The 21,788-nt window shown below is 48.8% G+C and overlaps 1 protein-coding gene across 1 annotated transcript; it reads left to right on the top strand.

Moving 5' to 3' along the window:
* The first annotated feature begins 3,920 nt into the window (after positions 1 to 3,920).
* LOC115310876 (transposable element P transposase) lies at positions 3,921 to 8,247 on the top strand. The gene is made up of 4 exons (XM_040206315.3): positions 3,921 to 5,608; positions 5,864 to 5,965; positions 6,059 to 6,238; positions 6,720 to 8,247. The coding sequence occupies exons 1-4, from the start codon at positions 4,081 to 4,083 to the stop codon at positions 8,123 to 8,125; spliced, it is 3,216 nt and encodes a 1,071-aa protein (XP_040062249.3). The 5' UTR covers positions 3,921 to 4,080; the 3' UTR covers positions 8,126 to 8,247.
* Positions 8,248 to 21,788: the final 13,541 nt, after the last annotated feature.

The raw sequence follows: 21,788 nt of genomic DNA, 5'->3' as shown, positions 1-21,788 counted from the left end.
AGGGGGAAGGCTTATGGGGCCTCAGTTCCCCCTCCTCCCCCCCCCCCCCCCCCCCCTCCGCACCCCAAGTCATCACCACACCAGCCGAAGTTGCGTCTCATCATCCGTTTCACGAGATGTCTTCACCCTGCCATCTCGCTCGTATTGCAGCCGAACTTCCTATTCTTGGTTGGTTTTACTGGCCCACTCGTTGCTTCTTGCCCTTCCAAGCTACTCGCAAACACATCTGACGCTGTTCCGCAGTCTCCTCGGCACGGCACTCTTGCTGGACGTCGGCGCGCTCCGGCCTGTTCCTCAAAATGCGCATGCGCGCAATGCTCGGCGCTCCTGGATTCGAGATTGCATGCTACCAAAACAGATCCGCCATCTTGTGTGTTGCGCGCAAGCCTCGTTTACCCATAGTTTTTTTTTTTTTTTTTTTTTTTGGGGGGGGGGGGGGGGGAAGAATTTTTTTCCGCTTGCTTGGTTCAATGCGGAGCTAGTCCTCTGCTTCTTTCGCAGGATTCGCGGTGACGTCAGACAGATACCAATCTCTGATTGGCCTTGATTGAAAGAATAGGGGATAGGCCTGAATGCTAGATGCCTTGACGTCTACCCACTATATTTATTTTTTCAGTCGGCTTATTAGAGCTCGGCGTACTGACATCAGCGCAACCCATGTGCGATAAGCAGACGAACTTGCACTCCGCATTTTTTTTTTACCCAAGCCATGAGTAAGAACGAACTTCGAAGCCACAACAACCATTGCGTCGGGGGATCGGTTGCCGAGTGGGATAGCGCACACCAGCTCGGAGCACGTGTAGCGAAAGCTCGCGCAATCCCCACCCCTGCCCGTCTCAGTCAGGATGAGCATCGTACCGGCGTGCGGTCGTGTATCACTACTGCGTGATGAGCATTAAAGACCGCAGGCTAGCGGTCGTACTGCACTGGTAAAATTGCTTATCTGCAGTGGGTAGCAATGTCGCCAGGTTCTGGCAGACTAACCTCCTGCTGTATAAACAACTAACGACTAATTTAACATTTTTTTACCATTGCGTCGACGTTTTGGGAGCTCTGGGCCGATTTAATGCTTTGACCTTTAGTTTATGACACCAAATAGTTTCGGTCTTTACGGCGTCGGTTATCACCTTCTGTCGTAACGATGTTTTTGTTGCGAAGCGAGTGCGGCATGGACTCTTGCCGCAGCAGAAAAAAGGGCTCCTGGCCGGTTCCATTTTCAGCGTTCGTGCGTATGGCGCGTGATTTGCTCGCTTTCCGAAGCGACGAACATACGCGTGTTTAGCTGAGGAGATCGCACGCTGCGCTGAGGGCTCATATATATTGGAACGGTTCGCACGGTTTGGGGTATGACGACTCAGTGGTCCACCTGAAGCACGAACCAGATTTGCTTACTTAAAATTGAAAGAATAAAACACGGAGGACAAGCACAGGACAACCACGTTCTACCATGATTAATCAGACGGTTGCTCATCCCGATGATATGTGAATACGTGATGTGACTCCAAATCCTGGAAATGCTACGAAGGTAACCAAATACCGCAGTCAAATGAATAGGACAGGTCTTGAGAACGCGAGGCTGTGAACCACGTGAACGACTAGCGGCGAATCTCTTCATGGTATAACCTTACATTACGGGTGAAACCAGCTGAAGAATGAAGGAGGGAGAAACAGAAAAGTCAACGCGGCGGCCACCGCGTGAAGATTTTGCGCGTAGACGACACCGTGGCGCTGCTGTTCTGTGCCCTAGGAACTGTGGCAAGAGGCTTGAATAAAGAAGAACGAAGCGCCGGCGACACACGCGCTTCATGTCTAGAGCTTAGCGGACATGGCCTCGTCTCGTCCTTCCTAGACATTGCTACAGGAACGTGCCCCCGTCAGCCTCGTCGTCGGCGCTGCTTGGCGTGTACTACTGTGGTTCGACTGGAGCTTTTCGCGACGCAGAACAAGCACTAATGTGAAACATTGTATAGTTTTAATTTGCACTAATTCCTCTAGAGTGTGTGCTATCCTCTACCTTTATTATTCGTGCGTTTTTGATGGAGATCATTTGATTGATATCGAAACCCCCCCTTTCCCAGTAGTGACTGATATAACAATGAAAAATAGACAAATAAATCTCAATAAATCTCTCACTTTTTTAAAGGTGAGAGGAACAATAAACTGGTATATTGTTTTTTGTCATCGTGTTGTGTAAAGTGCAAGGCCGAGCGCATTTGGGAACGGCCAAGGCGCCACGACTGGCGCCTAAGTGTTCAAGCACGTGAGGCGTGCGCTTGAGCGTAGCTTTGGCAAGCTTGGATTTGCACGGACTCGTCTGCACAAGCAGGGACATGGCGGCGGCCTGTCGCCCCTAGTGCCACTAAATAAGCTACGCTTCAGAGTAACGACACTTGGCCATATTGTGGCTTAAAATCATGGTTGCCAGTTATCTGAAGCTTTATCTGAAATCACAGGAAATGCTTTTCCGCCCTCCACATATGTTTAAACCGTTCGCGACAGAGCAAAGCAATATTACATGACCTTCCTAACACCGAATCTAATGCTGAGGAAGTCGCACTTTTTAATCATGACGATCGGCCGTTGCGTCTGTTCTGCATACGAGCCAAAATGGCGGCGCCCACAACAATGTCGGGGAACGGAGTTCCGATACTCTAAGCGCAGCTTATTTAGTGGCTCTAGTCGCCCCAATTGCGATCGTCTATTAGCGGCGAGATGTTTTGGTGGCGCCCTCCTATGGTTCCCCCTTGTGACGTCATTATTTTGCGAACAACAAGTTCGATGGTGTTTGTAAATAGCATGGTGGAAGCCTGAAATCATTGCGCTCGCAAAGCAACACTGCCAACAGCGTCGAAATTAAAGTTCTTTCATTCCTCTTATTTCCGTCGATGGTATACCCTTTCCGACGTCATAGTCAGCTTTTGGGCCAATCGTGGAAGGCCGACCACAGCGACGCTTTCGGTCGCGCACGGGGCTAATAGCGAACTTCAACAACCTCTAATATGAAAAAAAAAAAAAATTATTTTAAACTCACTACTTTGTGACTTCTCAAAAGTGGTAACACACTTCATCGACATGCACAGCAAGCACATGCTAGATATCGAGCAACATACTACGCAAAACGACTACAAAATAGTCATAATATATTGCGGCATAAAATCCTAATGCCATTGACGATGTGCACATAGTCCCGAAGGATAAGGCGCTGTTCAAAATGTCTCTTGCACACCGCTGATGTCTCGGCGAGGCGTTTATCTTCTCGATTAAGATTTTTTTTTTCTCCTGTAGTCTGCGCTACTCCTCCTTTGGCGCACGAAACAGCGACGGCTTACGATCGCTGGTGGCTGCCCTTGTTGACCGGGTAGCCCGACTTGCATCCCGGCGCGAAGCTGTGTGCGCGTCCGTGTTTTTCCTTGCATTTATGACCGAGACGGCAACGGAACGGGGAAGACTCCCCACCACTAGACCACAATGAAAAGTGCTACGGTGCTACATTCGGGAGAAGCGTACCGCCTCAGCTTCGTCGTCTTCTTCGCTATAGAGTGCCTAGAATATACTGGCTAGTGTGACGAGCGCCAGCGCTCCCCTAAGGGAGAGGGTGGCAACTCTTGTTATGAATGCCCACCGAAGGCAGCAGAGGGCGCTGGCTGTCGGGTGGGTGTAGAGTGCCTTCATACACACGCGCGTTTGCTTGAGTGGTGACATGTCAGCCATTTTTCCGCCCATTCGTTTTTTTATGCATTTTGAAGTGCGCGCAATCCGGTGTCACTCAGCTCGAGCGTCTAGCTTTAGCTAATACATAGGCGCCATTTTGCCGCCCAAGTCACGCACCGAGTGCGCGAGAGCGTCACGCACTGGCACATTCAGGGGAACAATGGATGTCTTCACCCTGAGACAGACAGACATGTAGGCACCCTAGGTGGGTGCTGCCGCAGCAAACAACGCGGCTTTCTAGCTTTGGAAGTGTACAAGCGGTTGCTCTTCTGCGTATATGTGATTGTTCTTCTGGTGCGCGCCGTTTTTTGTTCACCGAGCTACAGCGGCTGTTCTTGATGCCACTTCTGCAGGCATTGTCACCATAAAATGTCGAAGCCCAAGAGGCAGTGCAAAGAGAGAACATGTTTTGTCCCGCTGTGCACGAGTGGCTACCGTTCGAACAAGCAGCAAGTGTCTCTGTTCACGGCACCTGCCGACGCTACGCGGCTGGCGGAGTGGGAAAGGGCGATAAAAAGAGAAGACAGGAGGTTGACATTAGCATCTGTCGTGTGTGAAAAACATTTCGAGGAGAGCTGCATTGAGCGCGCGTTCAAGGTGACGGTAAACGGCGTGGTGAATGAGATCGCTCGAGACAAACCACGTCTAAAGCCTGATGCTGTGCCAACATTGTTTGAGCAATATCCGAAGCATCTAGTGCCCAAGAAAGCACCAAAGAGAAAGGTGAGGAACCTTTGCTTACAGGAGCCGCCTCCACAAAGACGCAGAGAAAAATCCCATCCGCTGGACGGCGGTGTGATCGGCAACATTGCAACGGATGAAATTGAAAGTTCCGTTTGTTCTGACGATTCGGCCGCGTGTGCCAAACGCACCGAAAGGTTGGATTCGCAGGGAGAGCCGGCATCACAGTCTCAAAGCGACAACCAGCCTGTACTACAGTCATCAACCGAGAGTGGCCACCCATTTAGTGGTATCTCGATTCCTGCAACATGGATGGAAGTTCCAAGTGTATCTAATGACTGTTTGTCCTACGCATCCTGCGAAGCCGAGGAAAATAATTTCGGAAACCTCTTCATTGAAAGAATGGTAATTTTTGGCAAGGCCTTGCCTGAGCGGGGGTCCATTTTAGCCACCGTGTATCTAAGAGGAAGGGAGCATAGCAAACAGGTGCTTGCAACCCGAAGTGAGGCAGAATTGTTGGTGAAGAAGATTTCCATGATGATTCTTTGCTGTGGCTGTGGCATGAAGCCAGTGTCAAACAAGTACTCCATGTACAGAAAAATGTTCTTTGCTGCTAGGTGCCTGTTAACAACTGAAACCGAAGGAGGTTCTTGCGCCCAGTGCAAATATCAACGAGTGCTTGCTCAGAACAAGATGGGCAGGTTGAGAAAGCAGAAGGGGTCCACATGTGAGAAAAGAAAACACCACAACACATCCCGCACTCTCACAAGAACAAAAAAGAAATTGGCTCGCGTGCAGGCACAAGTGGCTCAAATGAAAGAGGAAAATAAAACAATAAGCGAAGAGGCTCTAGAAGCGAGGATCCGGGCACTCCCTCAGAAACAGAAGCTTGCTGTCAAGAACTGCTTCACTGCTGCTCAACGGAAGTCGCTCAGAGGAATGACTTACGATGACGAATGGATTGTTGAGTGCATAATGATGCGGATGCGAAGTCCGAAACTTTATGAGCACTTACGTAAAGAAAAAGTCATGATCCTCCCAGGCCGAACCTGCCTTAAGAAATATCTGCAGCGCTTTGAAGGCGGTTTTGGTTTAAACCCAAAGGTGTATGCTGCTCTGGCTGAAAAAACGAAGGACATGGATGACTTCAGCTGCCATGGTGGTCTCGTAATCGACGAGTTGAAGTTATCAGAGCACCTTGATGTGAAATCTAATGGTGAGTTTCACTGTTGAGTCCAGAACCCTACTGAAATAATAGCGTATTGTTGCATTAGTCACATTGGTTTAATTTGAGGATGTCCAGTTCTAAAAGCTCATGAGTATGCTTGGTCTAAGCTGTGCATTCCGTTTTCTGAAGGCCAGCTCGCCTTGGCCTCAATTGATGCCTAGGCAAAAATTCACAAATGAAGATATGTAAGAAAAAGTTAGGGACTAAATATATTGTATTCTTTGTTTTATTTTTGCAATTCAGGTGGCATTGAGGGCTTCGTTGATCTTGGCGAGCAATCACCAAGTGACCAGAAAGGCATTCTGGCAGACCACGGCATGGTTGTACTTTTCCAGCCATTCACCGGTAAGCCGCATCAAATCTACGTTCCTTAGGGCTACGATTTAGGGACTGTTGCCAACACTACATCCATGTTATTTCTGATTGTGCCTGTTTTAGGGAACTGGACACAGATACTTGGTGTTTTTGCTGCGAGAGGCAATGTGAAGGCACCAACTCTTGCTAAGATCATCATAGAAACCACCATCCTTGCAGAAAAAGCTGGCTTGGTTGTTAACACCGTAACATGTGATGGTGCCAGCTGGAATAGAAGCATGTGGCGACACTTTGGTGTACAAGGTAAGGGGGTCATGCAAACTTGCAGGGTGTAAAGGGAAGACGCGGGTTCCAAAATCGAAAAAAACCTGAAAAAAATATTGATTTTCTGGAACTGTTTTTTCTACTCTATATGGTGCAATATATCACCCAGTAAAGTTCCTCTGCATTGCTGGGTTGAGTAATGCCATGTTAGCGATAAAGTAGTAAATGAGCCCTTAAAACGTGATGAAAAGGCGCAGCTTTGGAGAATTTTAAATCGCGAATGGCATGGCGGATTTTCGCCTTCTTGGGCACGTTCGAAAGGACGCCTTTTACACTGCGCGGCGAAACATTAAAAATGTTGTAACTTGCAAACTGGCGGTCGGATATGCCCCAAACTTTGCACCGCCTAATCTAGTAACGAAGTAGAAAACTGGTGCAAATTTCAACAACCTATTTCTAGCATTTCAAAAGTTTCAAACCCATGTCCTCCGTCAAATTGTTATCACTTCTTTTGTTTTAGTCTCTGCAGATGGCCGCATCAAAAACAGCACACGGCATCCTGTGGACCCAACGAGGCAGCTCTTCTTCATTTCAGATTTTCCACATTTAATTAAGAATGTTCGGAATGGATTTGTCGCAAAGGGCTATTTGACACCATCTGGTCATGTCCACAGTGGCGTAGTACAGGCAGCCTGGGACGTGGACCGTGACAATGTAAGATTGAAGGCCATGCCTAGCATTACGCTTGCACATATCAAGCCTAACTGCTTTGAAAAGATGAAAGTAAATCTCGCTTTCCAGCTTTTCGGGTATGAAGTTATTAAGGGGCTCTTTGAACACAGGAAACACATTTTATCACGGTACAGAACAATGGAGCCAACAGAGGATTTTATTCGGCAGATGAACAAACTCATTCGTATTATGACAGCAAGGATGAGCGCCAGAGCATTGAAGCCTGGCAGTCCAAACGCAACGTTTTTACAGAAATTTTTAGTATATCTGAATGAGTGGGAGGCCCACGCGAAGCCAGCTGGAGGAGGTTTTTTGACAGGAAGTACAGCTTCTGGGCTCAGGGTCACAATTAAAAGCACGCTTGACCTGCTATCTTACCTGAACTCTGTTGCAGGATTTACATACCTTTTAACTGCTCGTTTGAGCCAGGACAAACTAAAAAATCTCTTTGGGATAATCAGGCAATCCGCAGGCTGTAACGACCACCCAACCGTGTCACAGTTCTTAGTAACTGTCAACGTCTTGTCCTTTTGCAACCTTGCGAGGTCACCAAAGGGAGGCAATTGCCCTCCTGCAGTCGTTAAATCGCTCTTGAGTACTGCAGATGTGCCCACTGTCACAGCGAAGTGTCTGTCGGACCAACTGGACCATTTTCTGGACAATGGAAACATTGATGAAGCAGAAGACGTTCTTCAGTCCATTCACCCAGAAAATGACCATGAAGGGTATTCTAACAAAAAAAGCAACGCGGCTTTGGTGTACTACGTTGCTGGCTATGTGTCTAGAAAAACGGTAGCTAAGAATGCATGCACGAGTTGCGCAGCCGAGTTGTGCGTGTCTCAAAAAGAAGCGATGAATGATGTTAACTCTTATTTCACGGCTCATTTTGATAACGGTGGGCTTATTTATCCCACTGATAACCTGGCAAAGACAGTAGCAGCCATGGAGGATGCATTCACTAGCTTCTTCAGCAAGAACAGTGTGCATGAAAAGAGCATGCAAGAGTTTGCACGGAGCCTGCAGTCCTCGAAATTGCCTCAGATAGGGTGCCCCGAGCATGGAAAGAAAACCTTGGCAACTGTAGTGAAGTTCTATATTCTTTTAAGGTTTAGATTTTTCTTAAAAGGTTTGAACAGAGACCGCGAAGGCCAAAGGCAGCGACTGAAATATCTTAAGTTGCGCCACTGCCAATAGCTTTTCCTTGCTCAAATTGATGTTAGAAATTTTGAATGCAGGCTTTCATAATTTGTATTTTGTTCCTATTTTGTTGATTCCAATAAATGTCTTACATGCCTAATAAAGTAAAACGTGAAACTATTTCGAGTCCCGTTATTTTTCTCTTCGCGATTATTATTTAATGTTCTACCACAGAAAACTGGAATGGACAGGCTAACAACTGCCACCGGCATGGGCACATCACCAGCCAGTTCCAAAAGAAAAGAAAAAAGCACGAAAGAAAAAAAAAAAACCAAGCGCAACCTGATGCCACAACACCGCTCAAGTACCTGCAGTAAATGCAAAAACAAAAATACCCGGATAACGCTACCAGCTGAGCGGTGCCGGCAAGAACTGCTAACTACGCCTGAGAAAAACATTCCTCGCAACCTGACACTAACACTTAAAAATACGGCCCAGCGACGCCTTGCTCACGACGCGCGATAGGAAACCTGACAAGCGAGCGGACCGGCAGCACCCACCCAGCACCCACCCTTACAGCAGCGCCCCTGCGCGGCCGCCGATGACATTCATAGCTCTCCGTGCCACCCCAGCGGGAGCGCTCGGAACACTAGCCAGTATATTTCTAGGCACTGTATCTTCGCTCATCGCCACGTCTGCCATCTGCCACAAATTCTCCTAGGGCACAGAACTCCAGCGCCACTCGCGGCATCTACGTTGACCGTCTTCACGCGGCCCATTATAGACCAGTGTCCGCGCCAATTCCAGGGCGCCGCCATGTATGTATGTATGTATATGTATGTATATTTGAGGCACAATCTCTTTGTAACGAGAGTCTTGTAAGACATGCCAATAAAAGCAAAAAATAAAAACTAAATAAAAAAGGACAACAACGAAAGAGAACTGGTTAGCACGTGTGTCCAAAGTTCGCCAACCGTCACTTTCGCACAGTCAAAGTTAATCAGTTCACATGACACCGTCGTTTTAAGTGAACGCTTGCCCCTCCAGCCAAAAGTAAAGCAGCGGCTATTGGCCATCTTGGTCACCTTGGTCGTCTTGGTCACGACCCCGATTTTTCAGTCGAGTCTGCCACCATGCCTCGAGCCTCCGCTTGGAGCATACTACATGGGTCTGTTCGTTGGTGAAACCAAGTGCCTGCTCCAAGCGGGCACCCACGACAGGCGTTGGGTGTAGCGCCCTGCACGCAAGCAGCAAGTGGTCGATTGTCTCTTCGCCCGCTCCACACGCACTACATACCGTGTCAGTCACGCTGCTATCGTACTTGCTTCGGTATAGGCGGGTACGTAGGGCACTACCACGGGCCTCTATAAGTAGTCGACTGCCCAGTGTGTTCCCGCAGAAAGTCACCGGGGCAATCACCGTCTTCAGAGACGCGTACATGTGCATGGAAGGGTGTTGTAGCATGCCGCTCATCCAACGGTCCCTCTCAACCCTCTTTACTTCCTCCCGCACTGTGCTCATCCACTCCTTTTCTGTTTGAGGTTCAGTGGCCAAGCTGAAGATCTTAAACTTTGTCCCAAGACGAGTGACTCGCTTCCTCCACGTCGAGTTGATATGCTTCAGGTGAATGTACATAAAAACTCGCCTGGCCCACCGGTCTCCGTTCATGTACCGGAGACGTGTGTAGTACTGAAGCTTGCTGTTTGCCTCCCGCGCTTCAAAGGAAGACCAGCCGACATCGCCCTCTATTAGTTCATTGGCTACTTGTCCATGACACCCTAGTGCCTGTCGTCCGACCTCCCTTTGGCGCCGCTCAAGATATGTGCGTAGCTCACTAGGAACACATATGACTGAGTTTCCAAAAGTCAGCCCGGGCACAGCCACAGCCTTCCAAAGTTCTCGGGTGACAATGTACCGGTCACAGCTCCATAGGCTTCGCCTTCGCAGTATGTTCCGCTTGCTAACTGAGGACTTCCTGAGGCCCTCATGGTACTCAGTCAAGTAGTCCTCTCTAGCCGACAGCGTTATTCCGAGGTACCTGTATTCGGTGTGAAGGGGAATGGCTGAGCCTTGCAGGATGAGTGACCCAAGATTGCACCCCTCGCCAGAAAAGATGACTGTCGCTGACTTGCCAGCATTGAAGCGTAGTCGGAGGTGTTCCGCTGCAGTTTCACAGGCGACGAGCAACCTCCTCATGTCTTCCACTCTGTCGGCCATCAGCACGAGGTCATCAGCATAGGCAAGGCCAGGGAGTCGCCACGCTACAATATCACCATGCTGGCGGTGTTCCAAAGTGAAACCAATGCCAGTGTCTTCAATGGCCTTTTCCATGCTAGAGGCATATAGCATATATAGCGTCGGCGACAACGGACAGCCCTGTCGTAAACCTTTTCCAACTGTGACCTCGCCTGATGTCACACCATTGAAGGATGTCGTCACCACATTGCCGTCGTATAACCGACGGATCAACCTCACCCATGTTTGGGGCATATTAAGGTGTCTCAGCCTTTCCAACAGCATTAGATGAGGGACACAATCATACGCTTTAGCAATGTCTAGAAAGCAGCATATCAGAGGTCGCCTCTCCGCTCGCGCTATCTCGATGCATTGGGTCAATGTAAACAGGTTATCGTCTAACCGCCGGCCAACTCGAAACCCGTTCTGCAGTTCCGTAAACACGCCGGCTCCCTCAGCCCATGCTGTGATTCGCCAATTGATGATAGTCGTGAATACTCTGTATACAACTGCCGTGACGGTGAGCGGTCGGTAGTCATGCAACAGCTGCTTGTTTCCACCTTTTTTCGAGATGAAGGTTACTCGACCGCGCCTCCAGTCAGTGGGGATCGGGTCATCTCCGCAGCATATGCGACTGAACAAGTGGGCCAACTGCTCTTGAGCGTCGGGTCCCAGGCCTTTCAGTACTTTAGCCGGGATTCCGTCCAGCCCCTGCGCAGTGCCGCCGTTCAACCGCGCGAGAGCGCGTGCGACCTGTACTCTTCCCACGATGGTGGTGTTGTCACTCGTCAAATTAGGTAGCGGTGGATCTTTGATATAAGGGCCTCCTGCTGACACGCTCTCATTACCGTGGAAATCCTGTGTCGTCCCAAAAAGATTGTGAAGGTGTTCATCCAAGAGAGCTCTAACGTTGTGCACTACACCTCCATTTTTGGCATCGATCAGTTGGGGAGCATTATCTCTTCCATCCAGTGTTCCAATATAACGCCAGAACTTCTCTCCGGCTCTTTTTCCACCCTTTCTGATATCTTTCATCACCTTGCATTCATGTATCTGTTTTTTCTCCTCGACGATAGATTGTGTTATTGTCTTGAGCTTCTGGTATTCCTCCCAGAGTCGCAGAGTCTCCGGTGCTTTTCCAAGCGTCCGCAGAGCCCGGCGATGGTCTCTGTTTGCGTCTTGCCTGAGTTGGATGGATCTCCGGATCTCAGCATCCCACCACGATACAAGCCGTCTTTTCCCGCTTGAGCCTCTCATAATCGACCGTGTGGTGATTGCCTGCCGAAGCGCATTGGCATAGTCATCATAGATGAGGGCATTTATGCGCTTATCACTTTCTTCGAACTCCTGACATACTGCCTCAATATCACATTCACGTAATTGGAACGTCATTTTACGTTTCGGCCGGCTGCGTTGTCGTTGGATTGCACCAAAATGAAGTATGATGCTGTTATGATCGCTGCCAATACTCCACTCGCCATCTTCATCCACAGTTATTTTTTGAAGGCGACGTGCGAGCCTCTTTGATGCCAGGGCATAGTCGATACATGTTCGTCGGTCCCGGGCCATCCATGTGTGTTGCCCCTCACATTCCTCTCTGAGGTTTAGAATCTCCAGGTCGAACTCCTCCGACAGCTGTCTCAGCATTCGGCCATTGTCGTCCTCACGCCCGTCAATCTCAACCAGATGGCCATTAAAGTCCCCCATAACTAGCACAGACAATCTTCGATCTAGGTTTTCGATGTCACGTTGAACGCACTCCAGTATGGCCTTATTCTCCTCATGCCTGGCATTCCCCACGGAAAGGTAAAGGGTGCATACCGCCGTCGGTATGTTACCCACCTGTCCTTGAACCCACAGGTGTTCGCAGCACGTTTCAGATATCCTTATCCATGCTTGTCCTCCACTTGGCCAAAGGAGGCCCACACCACCTCCCCGTCGGTAACCCTCCACCCTGTTACACCCAGTCCAGCACCAGGAAGGGTCTACTGGGGGTTCCTCAGCGTCCCGCAAGTGTGTTTCAGCAACCCCGAACAAAGAAAAGCCTTGTTCCCGGAGTACTACATAGAGCTCAGCCCACTTTCGTTGACGCCTCGCACTATTCAAATTTAAAAAGCCAACGACAGCACTGTCTCTTTTCCGTGGTTGCCCTTGCTGCCGCCGCGCCAGAAACTCGGTCAACACTCCCGCTGAAGCTGCATGGCTGCTAGTTGCTCTCGGACCAGTTGATTCACAAAGTGCGTCAGCTCTTGTGATGGGGCACATGTGGGGTGCTGAAGGCATCCGGTCAAGTCGGTCAGCATTGGGTTGCACACAGGAAAGGTCTGTCTCGCAGTAGGCCCTAGAGCAAATGTTCCTTCCTGACTGCCTGTCCTCGATGGGAGTGCCCCACAGCTTTGTCCTTGAAGATGTCCGTTGGGTGGTATGAGGAGTGGGGGGACCCATATTGCGTGCAGAGGTGACGACTGTGGCGGATGGTCCCTCTGGCATTGTGGGGGATACACAGGACCGTGAAAGTTGGGCACCGGCTTCTGTACAGTCTCCTTTGATATTGGAGGCGTGTTCACCACCCGGTGTGCTCCACTCGTTCTGGGACCAGAAGACAGACCTGGGAGGTCGTGAGCGTGTGCTTTTTTTTCTGCCTCTGACCGGTTTACTACTGAGGAATGCGTCCCGTATCGTCTCCTGTTGCTCCCAGCATGGTCGCTGAAATTGTCCCTTCTTTGCAGCCCTAAAAAATGAGTCACTAATGCACCCATTCGGTCGGTTAGCACCTGGCTACCTTCTCTGCAGTAGTGAAGCCCGTCCTTTTGCATTGCTGGGATGCTGGCCAGTTCTCGGCTGAGGTCGATAAACCTTGCTCTAATTCTCTTGCACAGCTGCTTCAGCTTTGCATTCAGGAGCATGGTCGTAGCGCGTAGTTCCTTTCCTCTGCCGTCTATTTCGGGTACTGAGCAGATGGCTAGTGACGCCTTACGTTTGGCCCACTGTAGCCTCAGACGCTCTATAATTGTGTCAGGTTGCTCGCCCTTCAGAACGTCATTCAACCCCACGTGCAGTATATACATGCGTGGTACATTCCTTGCTTTTTCCTCATATGTTTCGATAATTTTATGTACTACCTCAGTTGTGGCTCCCCTGTTTGTTATAAACTCCATGCTTTGAGGTGCTTGGACTTCCTCGATGAGAGCTCGAGCTATCCGCAGGACGTTCCCATCTCCTGCGATTATCACTTCTCGTGTGATCCCTCGTGGAGGTCGGATTTGAACATCCTCATGCGTCAGCTTCTTTGCAGCCACGGGCATGTGAATCTCCTGAATGGACATGTGTGTGACTCCACTTGAAGTTTTGCTTGGGACTTCGTCACACTGCGTGTCAGTCTGCGCTGTCACATTATTGGTGTTATTTATGGCACTACCGGCATCCTGTGGACGGTCGTCCTGTAGTGCGTTTCCTTGCTTGTCTACTCCAGCCTTCGTCGCATCGTTCAATGTAATCGCACTGTGATGCAGTTCTGTTTCACTACTCATCTGGTTCTCCCCTTCAGATTCCGATGGGGAGCTGCTTGTCCCATCTTCTGTAACCATGGACTCTCCTGTCTGTCCAGCTGCTACTGCATGTCCTGAGAGCGCTGTCACTAGTGTTTGCAGTGCTTCGTTCTTCTTCGCCACCTCGTTTATCCTGAATTCAAGTGTCGATATCCTCTTAGTCACTTCAGACAGCCTGCGCCCGTCCGATGCTCGGTCTAGGCGTACTGACAGGGCGCCTATCTGAGCCTCTAGTTCCTCGAGTCTTTTTTCGTGTGCATCCCTCATTTTGTACATCTCGGCACATACCTTGCACGTGAGAGGATATCTTTGATTCGTGTCGTCATGTTTCGGGTCTGCCTTCAGCTCCAACGACCCGCAGTCTACACTATTGATGGTGTCATCAACAGCTGCAGCAGAGTCTTCAGCAGCCGCTGCAATGTTGGTACTCTTCACGGTGGCTTGGGAAGTCCGGGCGGAGTCTGGCGTCAAGACGGGCGTCGCGGCGCGAGTGGCAGTGGTCGGCGTAGCACCCTGAGAGGGCTCGTCGGCTTGCCGATTGGCGGCGGTACAGGCCGCATGTACGTCAACCAGTGTCGTTGCCTTTGGCTGGTAGTGCCCGCTGACCTGGGGTTCTGACGAGACAAGGTGCTGCACACTATTGGACATCGTGTTTACAGGCAGGAAGCCTGCGGTAGGGAGCAACGTGGGAGTAGAAGTTTCTCCTGCGGCCGATGGCTCCTCCGTGCTGTCCATGGCCACTTCTGAACCGTTGTTGCCCGCAGTGGGGATATCTACGCTCGCGCCACCACGCGGAAAGAACTGGCAGGCAGGGAGGGGGGGCTGCGTTGGCGGCGTTGCTTTGGGTAGCTAGATGCGGCAGGCTGTCCGAATGCACCGACACATCGTGAAAGATGTCTTCACCAGAAGCCTCTGCGGCCCGTTCTCCAACAGGCAAGATGTCGTGAACATTCGAGAACCCATCTCGATCAAGGAAAATAAGGGAAAACCTTTTTTGTCTTGGATGTTCTCGGTGTCTGCTGACCCTTGACATCCGCGTTTCAGTCCGGGTTCATTGCGTAGTAAATATTTCGCTACCGCTTTCTTGTAGCTTTCAAATGCTTGATTGTTGGCTTCTTGTATACGACATTACATTCGTGGCACGTTTGAGACCGATTTTCGCGACCTGCTTGCCTTTCTGCGGCAGCGCGGCTCTGCCGAGCCGAAATAAGTGGGAGGCGTTCACTTGATCGAACGCCGTTTTAGCGAATGAAAACGAGACGACGACGTTTCATCGAATGACTAGCGAATGGGTCTAGTTACATAGACAGCTCGGATTAGCTTTCTTTTGTGATGTGGCGCCTTGTCTGCCGCTGCGAAGCGGCACAAACGAGGGCTCCGAGTATGTTAGCACGGGTCCCCCACCAAACACACACACAAACACACTGCGAGCGTCTGGGTTCGAAACTATTAATTGCCAGTTCTAAAGGATGGTACTTACTTGAAGTGGGAGCTGGAATTCTACGAGGTACCAGGAGACACTTACTATCGGGCAACGAAGCAGGGTGCCTGTGGGGGCGGAGTCTAGGAACGCTACTGGTTAATATTGTGACAGGCGATCAGTTATGATAGCAGACGAAACTTCGACTCGTTTTTTCAGAAGTTCGCGGTGATATTTTATTAGCCCTCGTTACAGCACACCAAGGATCTTAGGCAGTGAAATTCACATCACGCAGGCTAGTCCGTCGTAGTCAAATGAGCGCAGTCGACGATGAGGTGTAATGAGCTACTAAGCTTCACAAGGAAAATGCGCGTGAGAAGAGTTTTGAGGAAGTCCAAAACACCGATCCAGCAGAAGCACGTACGTACGCTTACTCCGGACTTCATGAACCCGACGGCGCAAGATCAAAGAGCACCGCCGCCATCGCCACCCGGTTTTCTCTGCACTTTGCGCGACGACGGCACTGCAACGGAGGGCACTCGCCTCGGCGTTAACAATCCGCGAAATAGATTAATTTCCCACTCTTGAAGCCATTCCAAATGATAAATGAAAATACCTCGGCGTTGTTGAACATCTGACGACACAACCAACACAACTGTGCCGCTGGCTGCGTGAGCCTGACACAACTGTGCCGAGCGCCTGCTCGGCGCCGTTGTTGCTCGTGAAGGCCTGCTTATTTGTAGTTGAGACGATGATTCCACATCTTTCGTGGTGCTTGCAATAACTTCGAAGGGCAGGGGAACCTTCTCACGAGGACGTTGAAGACACTCAACACCGGAGCCACCAAAGCAATCGCACAAACCGTCGCCATGTTTGCTTCTTCTTCGTCACTCACGGCGCGGTCAACTCGTCGCGAGATGTTTTCTGGCTCGGCTAGATGAAAACCAACAGCGGCAAAATGGCGTATGGACACACGGCTCTTTACGGGCACTATACTCACATACCGCGGTAAACAGGACCGATGCCGGCGAAACGGCAGTCGGCACACCAGCGAAGAAGCCCTCAACAGGAACCGGCGGCACAGGCCGACGCAGCCCCCCCTCCCCATGAGCGTCTGGGTTCGAGATTATTGTTCGCTTTTGCTCCTTGCGGTCGAGGCTAAAAAGCGCCGCCCATCAGTGGCGCCGCCCGCTCTTGCCACTACACCCTCTACCGGGTGAAACAAGGAGACGGTAGGCTCTTTAAATCGACCGGAAAATTCGGTTTCTTAACCTATCGCGCTACGACTTTGTGCAGCATTGCCCACACATGGTGCATTTTTTTCGTAAAATTTGCAAAGGGCGGACTTACCTGAGGAAAAAGTAAAGAAAGAAAAAGGCTTAGCTCCTATGGAAACGCAGCGACGCCACCGGTCTGCAATCAACACGGCGCCGTTTTGCACGGTAGACAAGAGATGGCGCAAGCGGTCGCGACGCCAACTGCCGCCAACGAACGAGCAGACGACGCCGAGAGCCGGCGTAATTGGTAGGGATGCCGCGAACTTTTTTCGAATCGAAGTTTCGATGATCGAATCAAGCGGTTCGAAAGGTTCGAAAGATTTCGATTTTTCGAATTGTCTATATCGTAAAATTCGACTGAGGTCGAATTTTCGAACTTGTTAAGCTAAGAAGTTCGACGCTTTTCGAACCGTCGAACTTATTACGCTAAAAAATTCGATCTTTTTCGAACTTTCGAACTTATTGCGCTGCAAGGTTCGATGCTTGACGAACTTTCGAACTTGACTGACCAAAAAAATCGATGAATTTCGAACTTTCGAACTTACTTATCAAGAGAATTCGAAAAGTTTCGAACTTTCGAATTCTGAAAAGTCAGAAGGTCGACGAACTTCGAACTTTTAGGGTAAAAGTTCGACGTTCGTCGAACTTCGAAAGACCGGCGGACGGTTTCATTTGATTTCAAGTAGTGGGGTACATTCGTAATTTTTTTTTCTCGAACTTTTACACGCGGTGCTGCGTTCCTTACGAAAGACAATGTCGTTTATTTCAATGTTCTGGCATGCTTAGGTTTAAAGAAATAAATCCCCGAAGGGGCGAGGAAGGACGACGGATTTTTGACGATTATCGTTTGTGCCAGATTTGAAGCACGCTGCAGCCGGAGCTATTTATGGTAGATATGTTATACTTTTTTTAAGAATGATCTATGTATAGCCTAGGTAAGTGCCGTCTTAAGATGTGATTATTGTTATTCAACGTGAGTTTCGAAGAAATGTCCAAACATGTATCTGCATGCAATTATGTCCTAAACTTGATATTTATTTTCGTCTAAGTTGTTTGAGGTATCGCATTTAAATTAACACCACACACAGTACATATCGTTGCCATCTGCAGAATACAAAATAATATATTTATTGTTTTTTCAGGTTAAGGAATAAATTAACTCATGGGAGAAGATTTCTAGTAGTGTTCAAGTTCAGCACGTCATTAAAAGAAAACTTTTTTTTTTTTTTTTTTTTCGCTTCACGTTTCTGGGACGTGTTTCTTTTAGCCTGTACACATTTTGGTAAAAGAAACTTGTTTCGAAGTTCTGAACCTCTGAATATGCATGAATAGAACACTTCCGACGAATTCTTGATAGTTTTTTTTTTTTTTTTCTCCTGCTTTTTATTCCCGCATTTATTCTTTTTTTTTTTTTTTTTTTTGTTACTATCGGCACAGGTGTTTAGGTCGAAAAGACAGCTTTGAACTTCCGAACCACTAAGCATGTGGCGAGCAGTGCCTTCTGACAACGAGTTTGTAACAATGACCATCTACGCAACCTTTTATGCAGTGAAGAGCTATACATATGCATAAATAATTTCAGATTAAAATAAGCTCGACCACGCCCTCTTTCCCCGTATTGTTTTCTTTAACAGTCCGAAATACCTGCAAGAGAAAGAAGAAGGCTGAAGCCCCCCCCCCCCCCCCCCCCCCCCCCCCCCCCGCTACACTCTTCCCCCCCGTTTTCCCTCTTCCGACGCCACTTGTATGGTAGAACGCTCCTCGACCTCGAGTTGTGTCGGCTTTTGTGCTTTTTGCGAGGCGATTCCTCCGTCCCAGAAAATAAACCTCCAGGACAATTACAAACTTCACCGGATCGGATTACTACCAGCGTGCAAGGGGTGGGGAGGTAGTTTGCCAGGTCGCTTCAAGGTTTTTCTGAGCCTCAACCTCCTGCTCGCCCCTGGCCGTTTCGAACTGGATGAGTCTCGTAAAACAGTGTGTTCGTGCAATCACTACTGCGTGATGCAGGTTAAAGACCCCCCCCCCCCCCCCGGGGCTGGCGGTCACAATTCTGCACTGGCAAAGATTCTAGCACGTCCGGGACACTCGTCGTCTCATTTAATTGCCTGACCAACTTCGCAGAATCTAGATATCACACCCTAACTTTTCTAAACTTGATTTTGTGAAAACAAGTGAGTCGTGAAAACGTTATTTGAAACTGAAACTGTAGAAAAACTTGAAAATCGGACTTCGAACTTTGAAAACTTGGATTAGAAAAAAATTCAAAATCTTCGAAGTTTTTTTTTTTTTTTTTTTTTTTTAGTTTAGCGTTAAAAAAGAATCGAAACCTTCGAACTTTTCGAACTTTATGCAAAAAGAAATTCGAAATCTTCGAGTTGTTCGAACTTCATGTCTATAAAAATTCGAAGCGTTCGAAGTTTTCGAATCTTTTTTACAAAGAATTTCGAAATCTTCGAATTTATTGAACCTGAAGTAAAAAAATATTCGAAATGTTCGAATTCGAAATTTTAGAAACCGTGAAAGCTTCGAAATTTTCGAATTCGAAACTCCGCTGTGGTCAAAAGTTGCGAATTTTTCGAAATCGAACCTCGGTCGGTACGAAAATATCGAAATTTTTCGAAATCGAACCTCAGTTCGCTTCGCAAATATCGAAACCTTTCGAAATCGAACCTAGGGTGGTTCGCGACATCCCTAGTAATTAGCAGACAAGGAACTGCAGTTCCTTGTTGTTACCGCGCCTGTCTTTTTTGTTTCTGCGACTGTCACCGCCTGCGGAACGCGCGCCGCTTTTGTGTCGAAAAGATCGTCTGCTAAAGAGCCTTTGAGGAATACCTCGGCCGGCTCTCGGCGCCCGTATGCTCGTTCGTTGGCGCAAAGTCCCTTACGTTGGCGGCGTTCGTTGCGCCTTCTCTTGTCTACCGTGCAAAACGGCGCCGTGTTGATTGCAGACCGGTGGCGTCGCTGCGTTTTCATAGGAGCTAAGCCTTTTTCTTTCTTTACTTTTCCCTCAGGTAAGTTCGCTCTTTGCAAATTTTACAAAAAAAAAAAAAAAAAAATGCACCATCTGTGGGCAACGCTGCACAAAGTCGTAGCGCGATAGGTTAAGAAACCGAATTTTCCGGTCGATTTAAAAAGCCTACCGTCTCCTTGTTTCACCCGGTAGAACACTGTACCCGTGGTGTAACCTAATCTTGAACCCAGATGTTCCCATATGCGGCAGCACATATTTAGAAAAAAGCTAAATTAAGTTTTCTTTTTCTTTTGTAAAATACAAAACTATTTTAGTTTCTTTTTAATTATGCGGATTCATCTGGTCAACAAGACAAAAATTTCTTGCGTGCGCGTGCGCACCTAAAACAGTGGGCGAGCAACTCGCGCCGAGAAAGAAGAAAGAAGAAAACGAAGGAACAATCTTCGGGTTATCGCTGCCAGTTTTGCTCTGCAACATCATTCGCAATGTAAGCCGGCGCCGACGTTTCAAAGCGACGAATCTAGTAGAAGAGAAAAGAAATGTGCATTTACCTTTCAGACTCATTCGAAGGTTTTAAAAGTACAGGGTGTCACAAATGAAAATTTACACAGTCTTTTTTACCGCAAAAATAAACTAGGCATCGCCGAACGCTCATTCTCCTCCCAAAGGTAGAGCTAGAGGTCACAACCAGATGCCAAAGTTTCAGCCCGATCCGATAACTTAATCAAAAGTTATAAGTGATTTTCTGAGAATTTCAATGGGAAATGGAGCCCAATTTTGCCCGTTTTCGGTTTCTGGTGCCGTAGAGCTCCATGTGTTTGAAAATTCCGTCGGCCGCCATTTTCCCATTGAAATTTTCAGAAAATCACTTATAACTTTTGATTAAGTTATCGGATCGGGCTGAAACTTTGGCATCTGGTTGTGACCTCTAGCTCTACCTTTGGGCGCAGAATGAGCGTTCGTCGATGCCTAGTTTATTTTTGCGATAAAAAAGACCATGTAAATTTTCTTTTGTGACACCCTGTATACCCATAAATTCGCATCCGAAGCGGCTTGCCGATCCGCGTGGTCCAACAGCATGGTCAAATAAAAACAAATACAATTCGGTTATAATTAAGATAGATTTGACCATAACATAACAACTCACTTTTCTTTTTAACAATTCGCTAAGTATTTCTTTTGTTATGCCGCACTGTGTCATGTTTCATAAGTGCTACGGTCGAATCCAGGTAAACGCAGTCACTGGTTGTGTTTACATGAATGCAAACGTAGCCAGCCATTGACGGGTTTTATACACCTTGCGACATGCTTGACAACGTCTGTTTCAGCATGGCAAACGCTGGTCTGGGTAAAATTTACGAGCTTTGCCACTTGGTGGCAGCACCAGTTCTTCCAGTACTTAAGGAAATTCACATTTGGGAGTACTCAAGGTTTCGAACCTACCAAGGGCAGCTGGCACGAGCCCAGCGGAGGAATGAGGATTAATTTCGAGCGCCCGGGGAATCTTCTGACGTCCAAATCTCGGTTAGACCTCGCCTTCTGCGCCATATAAGCCTCCGTCAAATTGCGGGTGTATACCTTGGCCTGGATTCGAACACTCCAAATGAAGATTGGTAGGCCGGCGCTTTGCATCGAACCCGCCGAGGCGGCTTGCCTCTGTACTATTTGCACCATTTTTTACTTGTATACAACTTGAACTAACTAATTCCAGCTATGCGGTTTCTGGAACGTGTCTTCGGCTGGTGCGTTTTAGCGTCCTACCCTGGCCATCCATCAAGTGTGGTCTCGGAGTGGCAACAAACGACGTCAGAGGAACCGGCGTATCACGCTGTCGAATGTCGCGATCCTTGCGGTTGAACGTAAACGTCTCGGCAAAATGGACGAGCGAAAGCGAGCGTCGCTGTCGTCGTGGCGTCCCAACTCCACGGCTGCTAAAGCTGCAGCAGAACGTGCGTCTTCGTATACCATGCCACGATGCCTGGCAGACGACGGCATGACTCATATATGACGTCATCAGGCGAAAATCGAGAAACCGCTTTTTAAACCCCTTAAAAGAAAGCATACCAGTCGGAGACGTACTTTTTTAGAGCGCAGCTCTTAGGGGCCCGTTTCCGGCTTGAGCGGCGTCGGCGTCGCCGTCGGCATAACCGCGAGGTCACGTGACCCCCAGATCACGTGATCCCCCTTTAGGTCACGTCACCCCCCCCTCCCCGAGGTCACGTGACCCCTCCCCCCCCGAGGTCACGCGACCCCCGTCCCCCCGAGG

Source organism: Ixodes scapularis, unplaced genomic scaffold (assembly GCF_016920785.2).
Source record: "Ixodes scapularis isolate PalLabHiFi unplaced genomic scaffold, ASM1692078v2 PGA_scaffold11__112_contigs__length_91849675, whole genome shotgun sequence".
In the NCBI taxonomy this organism is placed as follows: Eukaryota; Metazoa; Arthropoda; class Arachnida; order Ixodida; family Ixodidae; genus Ixodes; species Ixodes scapularis.
The sequence above is the reverse complement of the archived record's forward strand: the minus strand, read 5'-3'. Positions and strand labels throughout refer to the sequence as shown.

Excerpts from the sequence above, each read along its gene's own strand:
- LOC115310876 (XM_040206315.3), top strand. The coding sequence starts at position 4,081 with ATGTCGAAGCCCAAGAGGCAGTGCAAAGAGAGAACATGTTTTGTCCCG. Across the intron at positions 5,609-5,863 it reads CCTTGATGTGAAATCTAATG|GTGGCATTGAGGGCTTCGTT; the intron begins GTGAGTTTCACT and ends TTTGCAATTCAG. Across the intron at positions 6,239-6,719 it reads GCGACACTTTGGTGTACAAG|TCTCTGCAGATGGCCGCATC; the intron begins GTAAGGGGGTCA and ends CTTTTGTTTTAG.